This window comes from Hyperolius riggenbachi, chromosome 5, assembly GCF_040937935.1.
Source record: "Hyperolius riggenbachi isolate aHypRig1 chromosome 5, aHypRig1.pri, whole genome shotgun sequence".
In the NCBI taxonomy this organism is placed as follows: domain Eukaryota; kingdom Metazoa; phylum Chordata; class Amphibia; order Anura; family Hyperoliidae; genus Hyperolius; species Hyperolius riggenbachi.
The window spans coordinates 383735888-383751415 of record NC_090650.1 but is presented as its reverse complement, the minus strand read 5'-3'; the positions used below and the strand labels follow the sequence as shown (position 1 = coordinate 383751415).

General features: G+C 42.6%; 1 protein-coding gene across 1 annotated transcript in view; it reads left to right on the top strand.

Moving 5' to 3' along the window:
• Nucleotides 1–15528, top strand: part of CFAP418 (cilia and flagella associated protein 418) — a 30091-nt gene that overhangs the window by 2464 nt on the left and 12099 nt on the right. The window contains exons 2-4 of the mRNA XM_068234883.1: nt 2312–2408; nt 8392–8456; nt 12307–12372. Of these exons, the coding sequence (XP_068090984.1) occupies nt 2312–2408; nt 8392–8456; nt 12307–12372 (228 nt within the window). The remainder of the gene's footprint in view (nt 1–2311; nt 2409–8391; nt 8457–12306; nt 12373–15528) is intronic.

The window sequence follows — 15528 nt, the reverse complement described above, 5'->3', positions numbered from 1 at the left end:
GAAGGACTTGACAGGCTCAGAAAAGTCAAAAATAGTGAGATATCTTGCAGAGGGATGCAGCACTCTTAAAATTGCAAAGCTTTTGAAGCGTGATCATCGAACAATCAAGCGTTTCATTCAAAATAGTCAACAGGGTCGCAAGAAGCGTGTGGAAAAACCAAGGCACAAAATAACTGCCCATGAACTGAGAAAAGTCCAGCGTGCAGCTGCCAAGATGCCACTTGCCACCAGTTTGGCCATATTTCAGAGCTGCAACATCACTGGAGTGCCCAAAAGCACAAGGTGTGCAATACTCAGAGACATGGCCAAGGTAAGAAAGGCTGAAAGACGACCACCACTGAGCAAGACACACAAGCTGAAACGTCAAGACTGGGCCAAGAAATATCTCAAGATTGATTTTTCTAAGGTTTTATGGACTGATGAAATGAGAGTGAGTCTTGATGGGCCAGATTGATGGGCTTGTGGCTGGATTGGTAAAGGGCAGAGAGCTCCAGTCCGACTCAGACGCCAGCAAGGTGGAGGTGGAGTACTGGTTTGGGCTGGTATCATCAAAGATGAGCTTGTGAGGCCTTTTCGGGTTGAGGATGGAGTCAAGCTCAACTCCCAGTCCTACTGCCAGTTTCTGGAAGACACCTTCTTCAAGCAGTGGTAAAGGAAGAAGTCTGCATCCTTCAAGAAAATCATGATTTTCATGCAGGACAATGCTCCATCACACGCGTCCAAGTACTCCACAGCGTGGCTGGCAAGAAAGGGTATAAAAGAAGAAAAACGAATGACATGGCCTCCTTGTTCACCAGATCTCAACCCCATTGAGCACCTGTGGTCCATCATAAAATGTGAGATTTACAAGGAGGGAAAACAGTACACCTCTCTGAACAGTGTCTGGGAGGCTGTGGTTGCTGCTGCCTTCGCAATGTTGATGGTGAACAGATCAAAACACTGACAGAATCCATAGATGGCAGACTTTTGAGTCCTTGCAAAGAAAGGTGGCTATATGGTCACTGATTTGTTTTTGTTTTGTTTTTGAATGTCAGAAATGTATATTTGTGAATGTTGAGATGTTATATTGGTTTCACTGGTAAAAATAAATAATTGAAATGGGAATTGAAATTATGCACAGTAATAGTCACCTGCACACACAGATATCCCCCTAAAATAGCTAAAACTAAAAACTACTTTCAAAAATATTCAGCTTTGATATTAATGAGTTTTTGGGGTTCATTGAGAACATGGTTGTTGTTCAATAATAAAATTATTCCTCAAAAATACAACTTGCCTAATAATTCTGCACTCCCTGTATGCCATAAATAACATTGCTATGTATGATGGAACAGACATAACAGAGACACTCCGACTAGGAGTGCATGAGATGGATGGTGGACGCAGAATCAGATCGAAGCCTAATATTACATTTGTAATCTAATGGTAAATGCTGCTTATGCTGTATACATACTTTGATAATGGCCCATTCCTTCTCATTTCAATTTGAAACAAGCTATGAATTTCCAAAACTGGTCTAAAGATTGTGCAAGCCTGGAATTTATACTGTCTTTGCAGCAGACTGTCTGGAAATTCCTATCTCGAAGCAGGAGAACTAACTGCACAGGGCAAGACCGCTTGTTAATCTTTTTCTACACCTCGAGAGACTATATAGCCAAAATTAGACATTTAGCTGGAACCCCTTTGGCTAACAAGTTATGACTTGCAGGCTTTTTATCCTTCAATTCACCCCCCCCCCCCCCCCCCGAGCCACGGCAGCGCTGGCTGTTGGCACATAGCCCCGCCCCCTTGCAGACGAGGGCTGTGGTGCTTCCATGGCACTCTCTATCTCCAGTGTGCTACATGCCGACCTTGCAAGCCGTTATAACTTTTTACATGAATGGGAGCTAGCTAATGTCTAATTGTGGCTGTATAGGCTCATAATTCAATAACTGGCGGGGAAAAAAAGTTTACTCTCCTATCCAACAGTGTCTGTTAGCAACACTGTGGAATGGCTCCATTTTATATGCAATATAAAGTTGTAATGATGTTTCCCATTAAACCTTACAGTGGCTGAATGGATTGGTCCTTGACAGTAGACAGAGAGCTTTTAATCCTCATGTATTGATTGTGCAGCTGAACAAGCTGCATGTAGACTTGTATTGATTATGTAGCTGAACAAGCTGCATGTAGACTTGTATTGATTATGTAGCTGAACAAGCTGCATGTAGACTTGTATTGATTATGTAGCTGAATGAGCTGCATGTAGACTTGTATTGATGTGAACTGGGATTGCACACACCCTGATGGTAAACTCCTGATTATTTATCAGATCCAGGAACAGAGGTGACAATGTGGCTGCTGAGGATGAAGACGTTGATGATTTGATTGAAGACATACTGGATGTCCATTTGCCGCAAGGAAACCAGGTGCTTGTTCTATGGATTGATTTGCTCACTTTAAAAGTTTATAGGTCTGACTTAAGGTGGCCACACACCATACAATTTTTTAAATGTCTGTTCAATTTAAGAATTGCAATCAATTTTTCTGACTGATTGTAACATTTCAAAAATATGACCAATGTACCACACACCTATGTTAAATGTTTTCCTCAATTATGATAAACATGATTGGAAACTCACAGAAAATTGCTAGGGTGTGTATATTAATAAAATTAACAATTCAACACACACCATACAATCTTTAGTAGAAATTGAAGAGAAATATCTGGCATTCTGGATCGATTTAAATCGCAAAGAAAAAAAAACGGAAAGCCGATCGGATTTTTCAGTCGAAGGAAAAAAAAGTTTTTGATTTTTTTTTTAGAGAGATACGATCGTTTTTATTGAATTATTGTTAAATGGGATCATTTTATTGTATCGTGTGGCCACCTTTACTAGGGTTTGCCCAAGTTTGAAAGTGTAAGTGATACAGCAAACCTGCTGTAGATGTATTAAATGTAGTCTGCTATTAGGTGTTTTAAACCTGAGTTTTGTGTTGCAATAGGACGCGATGCTCCTTCTGCATCCCACCGCAACGCAAAACAAAAACCCTACAAACATATGACCCTGGGGCAGAGGGCGCCAACCGGGTCACATGCATAGCACCGCCCCTCGCCCAGAGATGTACCTCCTGCTAGACAGGAAGCACGTCACCGGGATTCCCATTGGTCTGTGCATGCACCACTCCCCAGGCTCCGTTGTTTGCACTTGCTGCGTTGCCCATTGACTTTCATTACCCCAAGCGCCATGTGTTACGCACAGTGCTTGCAGCAACGCGCTGCTGACTGTGCGTCGGGATGAACACTTTCAGTGCAACACGGTAAGTGGAAAAAAAGGCCCCATTGACTTGCATTGCCGTTGCATTACCCTGGCACAGCACACACTTGCAATGCAAGTGTAAAAGGGGCCTAAAGGTTTGCGATTTGTCATCGGGTATACAGCTGCAATTAATTTGGTTCTGTTTTTTGTTTTTTTTACAAATACAAGGCATGTGTATAGAATCACCTACTATATACAGGTAGTCCCCAACTTACGAATGCCCGACTTACGAAAGACCCGCCGATAAGAAAGGCATGAATTCTGTGTCTCCATGGGAATAAGTAAAAAAGTAGTTTTTGAGAAAATCGATTTTAAAAAAATTCCAAGAAAAAATGGCTTTTAAGCTCACTCCAACCTGAATTACTGCAAATTCTTTCTGTTTTAAGAAAGCAAACTTTTGTTTTTCTTAACATCTTAGTAAGGGGGCTTTTAGGACCATTGTAGTCCCTTACACACTCCAATGAGTTCTGGGTCACCATGAGCTTGCTGGTTAGTCTGTCCCTCTCGGTGTTACAAGCCCTACTGCATAGAGCCAAATTAATCCATGCCATGCACTGATGAGGATCAAACAATCCGAAACAGTCTGTATGCATGTTGGATTATTCTGGCTCTGTACAAATTAACAAGCTGACACATCATTGCATTCCAGCGGTTCTGGAGGTGTGTTTAGTTTCTAAGGGTACAATAGTTAATTTGCATATATTCAGCAGTGATGCCTTGGGAGACCTCTCAAGCTCACTCCAACCTGAATTATCACAAATTCTTTCTGTTTTAAGAAAGCAAACTTTTGTTTTTCAGAATTATTAGGCAAGTTGTATTTTTGAGGAATAATTTTATTATTGAACAACAACCATGTTCTCAATGAACCCAAAAAACTCATTAATATCAAAGCTGAATATTTTTGAAAGTAGTTTTTAGTTTGTTTTTAGTTTTTAGCTATTTTAGGGGGATATCTGTGTGTGCAGGTGACTATTACTGTGCATAATTATTGGGCAACTTAACAAAAAAAACAAATATATTCCCATTTCAATTATGTATTTTTACCAGTGAAATCAATATAACATCTCAACATTCACAAATATACATTTCTGACATTCAAAAACAAAACAAAAACAAATCAGTGACCAATATAGCCACCATTCTTTGCAAGGACACTCAAAAGCCTGCCATCCATGGATTCTGTCAGTGTTTTGATCTGTTCACCATCAACATTGCGTGCAGCAGCAACCACAGCCTCCCAGACACTGTTCAGAGAGGTGTACTGTTTTCCCTCCTTGTAAATCTCACATTTTATGATGAACCACAGGTTCTCAATGGGGTTCAGATCTGGTGAACAAGGAGGCCATGTCATTAGTTTTTCTTCTTTTATACCCTTTCTTGCCAGCCACGCTGTGGAGTACTTGGACACGTGTGATGGAGCATTGTCCTGCATGAAAATCATGTTTTTCTTGAAGGATGCAGACTTCTTCCTGTACCACTGCTTGAAGAAGGTGTCTTCCAGAAACTGAGTTGAGCTTGACTCCATCCTCAACCTGAAAAGGCCTCACAAGCTCATCTTTGATGATACCAGCCCAAACCAGTACTACACCTCCACCTTGCTGGCGTCTGAGTCGGACTGGAGCTCTCTGCCCTTTACCAATCCAGCCACGGGCCCATCCATCTGGCCCATCAAGACTCACTCTCATTTCATCAGTCCATAAAACCTATCAGTCTTGAGATATTTCTTGGCCCAGTCTTGACGTTTCAGCTTGTGTGTCTTGCTCAGTGGTGGTCGTCTTTCAGCCTTTCTTACCTTGGCCATGTCTCTGAGTATTGCACACCTTGTGCTTTTGGGCACTCCAGTGATGTTGCAGCTCTGAAATATGGCCAAACTTGTCGCAAGTGGCATCTTGGCAGCTGCACGCTGGACTTTTCTCAGTTCATGGGCAGTTATTTTGTGCCTTGGTTTTTCCACATGCTTCTTGCGACCCTGTTGACTATTTTGAATGAAACGATTGTTCGATGATCACGCTTCAGAAGCTTTGCAATTTTAAGAGTGCTGCATCCCTCTGCAAGATATCTCACTATTTTTCACTTTTCTGAGCCTGTCAAGTCCTTCTTTTGACCCATTTTGCCAAAGGAAAGGAAGTTGACTAATAATTATGCACACCTGATATAGGGTGTTGATGTCATTAGACCACACCCCTTCTCATTACAGAGATGCACATCACCTAATATGCTTAATTGGTAGTAGGCTTTCGAGCCCATACAGCTTGGAGTAAGACAACATGCATAAAGAGGATGATGTGGTCAAAATACTCATTTGCCTAATAATTCTGCACTCCCTGTAAACGGGTACAAAGGGCAGAGGTGACACAGAGGGGGACATTGGAGGCACAGAGGAGGTACAGGGGACAAAGATGGCACAGTGTTCCAACTTAAGAACAGATTCAGGTTAAGAACAAACCTACAGTACCTATCCCGTTCGTTAACCGGGGACTACCTGTATGCTTGAAATAAAGTTGACCTAGTTTCTAACCCATCTACATTGTAAACTATATACAGTAGATTCAAGTATGAGGTAGACCAAGAAACAATTATAGCCATTTCTCTCTCAGGGCCAATGCACACCAAAAAGCACTAGCGTAATCGCAAACGCTCAGCGCTTTTTGAAGTGATTTTTAGAGCGATTCTCTATTATTATTTTATATTATTATCTAAGCATGCCTAGCGATTTTTGGAGCGTTTTGGTGTAGTGTTTTTTACTTTTTGTTACAGTAGAGCTGGAACTGAACAGCTTCTGTAACAAAACCGCTTGTAAAATCACTCTGATCTAGCCTTTTTCAGAGCGATTTTTCCACTTTCCAATACTTAACATTGAAGCTGAATTGCCTCAGAAAAGCGCAGAAATGCAGCAGGACCCGCGTTTGTGTTTGGGAGAAATTCACATCGCTCTGGTGTGATCCATCCCATTCAAATACATTAGCCAAGCGCTTTTTAAAGTGATCTCGGTGTGCACTGGCCCTTAAACATATTTTCACATCCATCAAACACATGGATATTGCCATGGCCCCATGTATTGCCCCCAGTATTTCAACTCATGATGAGGCATCAGTGGGAGGAGTGGGGTACACTGAACGCCACTGAGGGCTGGTTCACACTTGTGGTACCTTTTTGATGAGCGCTAATACAGGGGAACCCTATAAGGGGGTTTCCACTGCTGCATTGGGTTTTTTTTAGTTTTTTGTTTTTTTGGTTTTGGTTTTTTTTTTTTCGCATGGAGCATTTTCAGATTTATTTCGCTTTGAAGGAATGTTTCAGAATTGCACATTCCTTCAAAACCGCATGATAAAACAATTTGCAAAATCACAATTGTGCTTTGCTATTTTTTTTATTTTTTTTTTATTTGTATTTTTTTTTGTGTGAACCAACCGTAAAAGCTATATATGGAAGCATACATACATTCTTAAAAACCTAGAAGGAAGAGAAGAATCAGGCTGGTGATTAGGGGGCAAAGAGTTTTTCTGACAAAAGTGACAATAAACCTGACTGTATGTTTTAACCTCAGTGCACACCATAATACTGTACACAGTCCAAGTTATCCACCTGTAGTGAGAGGAATCATTTCATTTATCACACTGCAGCTGGTGCCTGAACACAACCACCTGTACATTTAAAGCAAGACTTATTCACATGGAGTTCTGAACTGCCCATTTCCCACAGAGTACAGCCAATGATCTGACAGGAAGAGAGTATGGGCTTGATTCACAAAGCGGTGCTAACTGTTAGAATGCTTGTTAAAAGCCCCTTATCACGCCTAAACCAACTTTGCGCGCAAAGCCTGGTGCGCGCAATCCGGCGCACCAGGTGTGATAAAAACAGCGCACAAAATGCGCCTAAAGGGGTGCATTGGGTGCACCCTAAACTTCGCATGGGTGCAACGTTTAGGGTGCATCCAATGCACCCTTATAGGTGCATCGGGTGCGCCGTTTTCATCGCACCTGGTGCAACGTTTCGCCTGCACCAAGCTTTACGCGCGCAATAAAACTTTGCGCGCGATCTTATTCAGCTTGGTGTGTGCTAACTACTTAGCACTTAGTTAGCACGCCCAAAGCCTTTAGGCGTGCTAACTAGTTTAGCACTGAATAGTGATTCAGGCCCTATGTTTGGTTGCGCTGTGCAAGGCAACCAAATGGCAGTATCAGTAAGCATAGGTGTGCAGGCAGGTGTCAGGGGCCACTCCAGTCTCTATTGATCTATGGAAGCAGGAGGTGTCGGCACTAATGAAATGATTGCCCAAGTGGTTTAAAAGCCAGATTCACTCTTTCAGTGACTTTATAACCTAGGTTCTCAACGCATGGTACCCATACCCCAGGGGGTACTTCTAATGGTTTCAGGGGGTACTCGGACTTGATATACTTAACCAAGAATAACAAATTTAGAGTTTTAGAAAATGATAAATCTTATTTAAATTGACTCTGTAACAAAATTTTCAGCCTTATTTCTTCTATCCTATAAGTTCCTATACCTGTTCTAATGTGGTCTGTCTTACTGCAGCCTTTCCTAGTTGCACAGTGGCTGTATTATCTCTCTTATATAATCTAATCTTCTTTCCTTTGATGGCTTTGTCGGCCTCAGGCACTCAGGCAGAAATGTGCTGCTCTGCTTGTGATAGGTAGAAGCTATACACACCCTCTCCACGCCTCCTGCAGGCTCTGTATGAGTCACAGACTGAGCTTCTCTCAGCCTATCACAAGCTGGTTAGCAGCCATGTCTTTTGTTTGTAAACACTGCCTAAAACTGGCAATTACAAGCGAGGATTGCAGCAGGGAGTGGCAGAATTTTAGAGTACAGATTCTCTTTAAACTACACCAAATTAGTATTTTAGCTAATTAAAAACAATAGTAGATGTTTGGAAATTGTTTAGAACCAATTATCATGTACTACAATTAAATCTATATTGGTCAAGGGGTACTAGTGATAATGTTTACTATGCTAGGGAGTACTTGTTGAGTTCAGGTACATACGAATAAAATGTTGAAAAACACTGCTTTATAATATTGGTTAAAATGTGAATGCCATGATGGTAACTAACCTTTTTTTCTGTTTTTAGACTGGTAGGAGTTCTTCCAATCAGAAATTTAGCAAAACAGCCAACCAAACTCCACAACTTAAAAAGTGAGTTAAAAATAAAAAACAAAATATTACTGCTGCTACTACTGATACTAATACTACAACTAATAATAATACTTGATACTTCTCTTAGTATTATACTAATAATAACTGATGTACTGCTGATAAGGATAGAAAAGACATGCACCTTTTCACAGACCCAGGAAGCAGAAGAAATACAGGAGGACATTTATCAAGAGTGTCTGAGACAAAATATTGGTAGGTTTTTAGAAATCCGTGCAGAACTGTCTCAGACATCTTAAGAAATCACTACATAGGCCTGGTGCACACCAAAACCCGCTAGCAGATCCGCAAAATCCTAGCAGATTTTGAAACGCTTTTTCTTCTTTTTCTGTAGCGTTTCAGCTAGCATTTTGCGGTTTTGTGAAGCGTTTTTGGTGTAGTAGATTTCATATATTGTTACAGTAAAGCTGTTACTGAACAGCTACTGTAACAAAAAACGCCTGGCAAACCGCTCTGAAGGGTCGTTTTTCAGAGCGGTTTGCGTTTTTTCCTATACTTAACATTTCTGCAAAACGCCTCCCGCTCTGGTGTGCACCAGCCCATTGAAATACATTACCCTAGCGGATCCGCACCCGCAAGAGGATCGCAAACCGCAGCAGAACCGCTCTGGTGTGCACTAGGCCATAGTGCAGATTCCGTCTTAAACTGTTGTAAAATAGGAGGAGTCTCTTAGACAGTGCAGAGTATGAGGGAAATTGTTGTTGCTGTGGTAACCAATACATCTGCTGCATTGATACAGAAAAGAGAAGTTCTAATAGCATAAGTATATTATTTACAGGAGATTATGTTAGGTTAACTGACAAGATGTAAAGTAAATACATATATAATATAAACGTTTTAGAACTGAAACAGAGGATCAATGCCCAGCCCTGGAAGGGTTAAAGGAACACTAGCAATTAACATTTTTTTTTCAGTTGAGATAGGAATTGTTTGGGAAGTGCTGCTAAGTACGGGTGTATACATTTGAATGCGTAACTCTTTATTTACTGTTCTCAAATTCCTTTCACACTTTACTGTCGCCAAAACTGATGGCAGAGTCAACCATGAGGGGAGGGGGATCTCTGACACTACATCTGTTAACCCTGTGTGTGAGGAAGCTCTCAGTAGCTGCAGCTGCCTGTGTCTCTGACTCAACTATCTGCAGAGAGCAGAGGAAATGTAACTTGTTATAAACATTTGTAATTGTCTGTGACACCACAGCTTTTCATAGTATTTTTTTTTTTTTTTACTTTTAAAGAAAAATACTCTGTAGTCTGATATGCAACACTGGCTGTGCATTGAAGCAGACACCCCTTCTGCAAATGATTTGTTCCAATAGAGCTAAATCCTACACAAAATTAATCAAAACTTTTGCCTCTTATATTTAACATGAAAAGAAGGGAAATGTTTACACAGCTACTTACACATTATTTGTACATTGTCATTTTAGAACACTTGGGTATTGATAGCGTTCCTTTAAAGAGAACCCGAGGTGGGTTTGAAGAATATTATCTGCATACAGAGGCTGGATCTGCCTATACAGCCCAGCCTCTGTTGCTATCCCAAACCCTCCTAAGGTCCCCCTGCACTCTGCAATCCCCCATAAATCACAGCCACGCTGCTGACAAACAGCTTGTCAGAGCTGGCTGTGTTTATCTCTATAGTGTCAGTCTGCTGCTCTCCCCGCCTCTTGCAGAACTCCAGTCCCCACCTGCATCCCTTCCCTCCCTGCTGATTGGAGGGAAGGGACGGGGGCAGGGACCGGAGCTATGCAGGAGGCGGGGGAGCAGCGGAGACTGACACTACAGAGGTAAACACAGCCTCACAGCATGGCTGTTATTTATGAGGGATTGCAGAGTGCAGGGGGACCTTAGTGGGGTTTGGGATAGCAACAGAGGCTGGGCTGTATAGGCAGATCCAGCCTCTGTATGCAGATAACATTCTTTAAACACACCTCGGGTTCTCTTTAAGCACAGAACAGCTTCAGAGGACCCTTGGCAGTAGGGGGGGAGGAGCACTTCACAAATCATGTCTAGTCTACACTGCAAAAGCTGTGTAGAAGTACTAATAAGCACTTCTTAATCTGTGGCCGTTTAGGGATGGGTTTGCAGTTTTCTCAACTGTAGTGCAGTTCTAGATATTCACACTAAACTGCTGCTGTTAAGTAGAATTTAGGAATGCTCTTATTATCATGCAGAACTGTTCCTCCTGCTGGTTAGAGCAGTTTAAGAAGAAAAAACTGTCGGTAATGCTTTGATAAATCTGGCCCACTGTCCCCTGTTATGCACTTCCTGTGTTGCCACGCCCCCCTTTTGGACCCTTGACACCGGTACATAGGCTAGGCAGCTGTCAGTTGGGGAGGGAGTTGGTAGTTAAATATTGAGCTATGTGGACTCGATGGGGCCTATTTGTGAAACAGCTGAAGTGGTAAGGGTGCCAGATAGTATGTCACCTTACCTTAGCCCAAGATTCACCCACTTTAGGGTCACTTGTTTATTGCTGTAGTGGGTGCCATTTTCTGCTTACAAACCCTTTCCCTTGAAACTTGTTTTCCTCTGCATGTGCTTCTATGCATTTTTGAAGTGCTTGCCATTTGCTGATCGTGAGGACACTTGTTCTCCATACCATTTATGGGGCTCCTTTCCAATAGTGTGTTGATGTTCTTTGGTTGGTTGGTTGTTTTGCATATTTTGTGCGATTTGCTATTCAGTGCAATTGAACAAGACTTCCAATTTTTCCACAGAGCAAGTGCAGAGGAAAACCAATTGTGTGCATCACTATTTCTCCTACAATTTGCAGTGGAAAAAGCCCTTACACTTTACCAGCATTGCAGTTCCTAAAATATATGAATAGTCCTAATATAGGAAATGAAAAAACCCTAACACAGTAAATTTATTAAACTTCCTTACTTCATCCTACTACCAACTACTGAATCTGAGTGAGCCTAAGTGCTTTGAGTCCTATGGGAGAAAAGCGCTATAAAAATGTTATTGTATTGTATAAACTTCCCTCACGAAAGCGAATTATTATTTAGTATTTATATAGCACTGACATCTTTCACAGCCCAACATAAGAAGTAAAGTGTAGGCCCCTCCATTCAGGCTAATTTCACACCAGGACGTTGCGTTAGAGGGGGCGTTAAGGTCGCATAACGTCCCCCTAACGGAACGCCTGGTGGTGCTGGATCTGGACGTCAGAGTGAGCCGCGTTGTGCAGCTCACTCTGGCGTCAGTGATGCCGTGATGCGCACTCTTGTGCGCATGCGGCATCACGTGGTCCCGCCGGCCAATCTGCTCCAGGAAGTAAACACTGCACGTCATAACGTGCAGTGAATATTAATTAGCCATGTGCCTGGCCGCTCTCCGCTCCTCCCCCACATTACTGAGCATGTGCAAGCAGTCTAACGCGGCTCAGCCGCGTCCAAAGTACTGCATGCAGTACGTTGTCTTGTGACGCAGCGTTACAATGTAACGCAACGTCCGCACTGTGAACAGCCCCATTGATTTTTCATTACTGTGCGGTGGGCTGCGTTACAGGCTGCTCTAACGTGCGCCTGTAACGTCCCACTGTGAAACCAGCCTCAATCTTCAGTAGAGGCACCTACACTCTACTCCTTTTGCTGCTAAGGCATTTTTTTACTTTGACTTGTCAATTATTTTAAATATATCTCCAGGTAACCTGGTGACTGTGTATCTTCTGGAGAGTAAAGCGATTATTTCTCATTTACACGTTATGTTTAAAAGCTTTAACACCCATATATGTTGAGCGCCTCCACCCCACCCTTCTATTCCCTATATCCTGACTCTTATGGGCAGCACTGAAAGAAGAATATACTTACATGTCTGTATTACAGGTGTTGTCCGGTTTACCTTGGTGGGACCGCCGTTGCCTTTGGAGTTGGAACTAATATATCCGAACGGTAATTATTGTATTTTAAAGGTGTTGTAAACTTGCCATGTGTGTACCTCTCTATATCACGAATCAATGCCATCCTTCATTCAGGGCCCATTCACATTAGAAGCGCTTTTTTGAGCGCTTTGCGATTATCATTTTTTAAAATCGCTCCCATTCACTTTCATTAAAATCGTTGAAAAAATCGTTGCGATTTTTCGCGTGAGCGATCGCGCAATCTCTGCGATTTTTCAGTGATTTTATTAAAAGTGAATGGGAGCGATTTTAAAAACGCTAATCATTCGCAAAACGCTCAGAAAAGCGCTTCTAGTGTGAATGGGCCCTTAGAAAAAATTTTCTGCATTGAGGCATGTAACAATCAATTAGTGTAACATCCATGTGTGTATGCTTTTAAAGTATACCATATTTTTCACCTTATAAGATGCACTTTTTCGCCCCCAAAAGTAGGCGGAAAAAAGTCCCTGCAATTTTTCGGATTGATTGTAAAAAAAATTGCGTAAGTGTTTCTGCGATCCCAGTGCGAAAATGTATAGTTAAAGAGACTCTGAAGCGAGAATAAATCTCGCTTCAGAGCTCATAAATAGCAGGGGCACGTGTGCCCCTGCTAAAACGCCGCTATCCCGCGGCTAAACGGGGGTCCCTTCACCCCCAACCCACCCCCCGCAAAAGTGTGTCGTGAAAAGGTCGCTGGCTGTCTCTTCCTGGAGGCAGGGCTAACGGCTGCAGCCCTGCCTCCAGTCGCGTCTGTCAGCGGCGCATCGCCGCCTCTCCCCCGCCCCTCTCAGTGAAGGAAGACTGAGAGGGGCGGGGGAGAGGCGGAGATACGCGCTGACAGACGCGCGTGGGGCAGGGCTGCGGCGGTTAGCCCTGCCCCAACCAGGAAGCGCTCCCCCGGTGTATCGAGGGGGATTTGGGGGTGAAGGGACCCCCGTTAAGCCGCGCTATAGCGGCGTTTTAGCAGGGGCACACATGCCCCTGCTATTTATGAGGTCTGAAGCGAGATTTATTCTCGCTTCAGACTCTCTTTAAGGGTCTATCTTTTTTTTGGGGGGGGGGGGTTGTGGTGCGTCTTATGGTGGCCATACATGGTACAATTTTTTCATCCAATCTTACCATTTCTATGTAATATAAGGGAACTGCCTAAATTATCCTTTCAGTATATTCACTTAATTTACCCTTATACTACATAGAAATGGTAAGATTGGATGAAAAAATTGTACCATGTATGGCCACCATTATGAGGATAAAAATACGGTACCTACCTTGGGAACGACCATTTGGCACCAGCGATCAAATGACTGCACCTTGTCTCGTATCATCTTGATATTCACGCAGCTGCAGCTTGATACACAGATCTCACATGCTCTGAGTCAGTTTAAAGGTGGCCACTAATGAACCAATTTTTTTCATCCAATCTTCCAATTTCTATATAATATAAGGGAACTTCCTAAATTATCTCTTCAATGTATTCACTCAATTTACCCTTATACTACATAGATTTGGTAAAATTGGATGGAAAAGATTAGATCATTAGTGGCCACCTTTAGATGTATTGCCTGAGTCCACCAAACACGGTCTTCAGCCTTGGTTACTGAAGCGAAGTACAGGAAACACAGATAAGCAGAACGTACATCAGCTCTAAATAGCTAAGTCAAGTGCATACCATTCCTACCTATAAACTACGGCCACATCTTATACACAGAAAACTCTGTATATGTGGACTTTATTCACACATGCACACTATAGATGCACTTGTACATGGACCAGGAGAAACCTATTTTCATGCAAAATGTGACAAATGGTGTACAGGTATTTCCCGATTAATGAACGCGATAGGGACTGAAGGTTCATTCTTAACCTGAATCCATTTTTAAGTCAGAACGCTATGACATCTTTGTCCCCTTTGCCTCCTATGAGCCCCCCTTTGCTTCTAATGTGCCTCTCTGTCTCCCTATGTGCCTGTTTGTTCCCTTCAGGGCCTGTGTTCTCTTTCTGTGCTCGTTTGTCCCCCCATTGTGCCCCTCTATGTTCCTGCCTCTGTTTGTTTGTACCACCTCTGTGCCTCTGTTTGTACCCCTGTGCTTCTGTACTTCTGTTTGTACACCCCATGCCTCTTTTTGTACCCCTTGTGCTTCTGTACCCCCTCTGTGCCTCTGTCCCCGCTCTCGGCCTCTGCCTACTCTTGTGCCTCTGTCCCCTCTAAACTCACCTTCCACCCCAAGTCCAACGCTGTCTGTCCTCCGCTCTCCGCCTCCTGTTCTCTCTAGTCGCATACAACACCACTAGATGCAGCAACGCATCACTTCCTGTATGTCATGTGACATACAGGAACCTATATGTCACAGGACGTAAAGGAAGCAAAGCGATGCATCTAGCGGTGCTGTACGTGGCTAGAGAGAGCAGGAGGTGGAGAGAGGAAGACAGACATCGTTGGACTCTGTTCGTTGGACTCGGTTCGAAGGTGAGTCCAACACTGCTGCTGCTGCGGGTACATGCATCTGCACATGGGGGAAAGCTTGAAGCCGCTTCTTCAGACTTCACCCACACAGAAATGACGTCATCGCAACGGGATCGGCCGTTCGTATCAGCAGGTCGTTTGTAAGTTGGGTGTTCATAAAATGGGACTACCTGTAATGCATTTCTCTAACCTTAGTGGTGTGTACCCAAGTATATTATTCAATCGGAATAGTTAATTCTACCAATAAAAACAACCAGGGCAGTGTGTTACTCTGCTTATATATAAATAGACTAGTTCACTCCACCCTGAAGATTATGCTTCACACATGTTAAATTCTACTAAAAGATGACTCAAACAGTCAAGTGTTTATCACCAAAGAACAGTCCAGTCTTAAAGCAAACCTAAAGAGAAAAAAACTATGATATAATGAACTGTATGTGTAGTACGGATAAGGAAAAGAACATTAGAAGAAAAGAGTCTCGTATTTTTATTTTCAGTTATTTAGCTTTTTTTTATAACCTTTCATCATTCTGTCAGTTTTACACTGTCTTTTAAAGAGAAACTCCGACCAAGAATTGAACTTTATCCCAATCAGTAGCTGATACCCCCTTTTACATGAGAAATCTATTGCTTTTCACAAACAGACCATCAGGGGCCGCTGTATGACTGATATTGTGGTGAAACCCCTCCCACAAAGAAATTCTG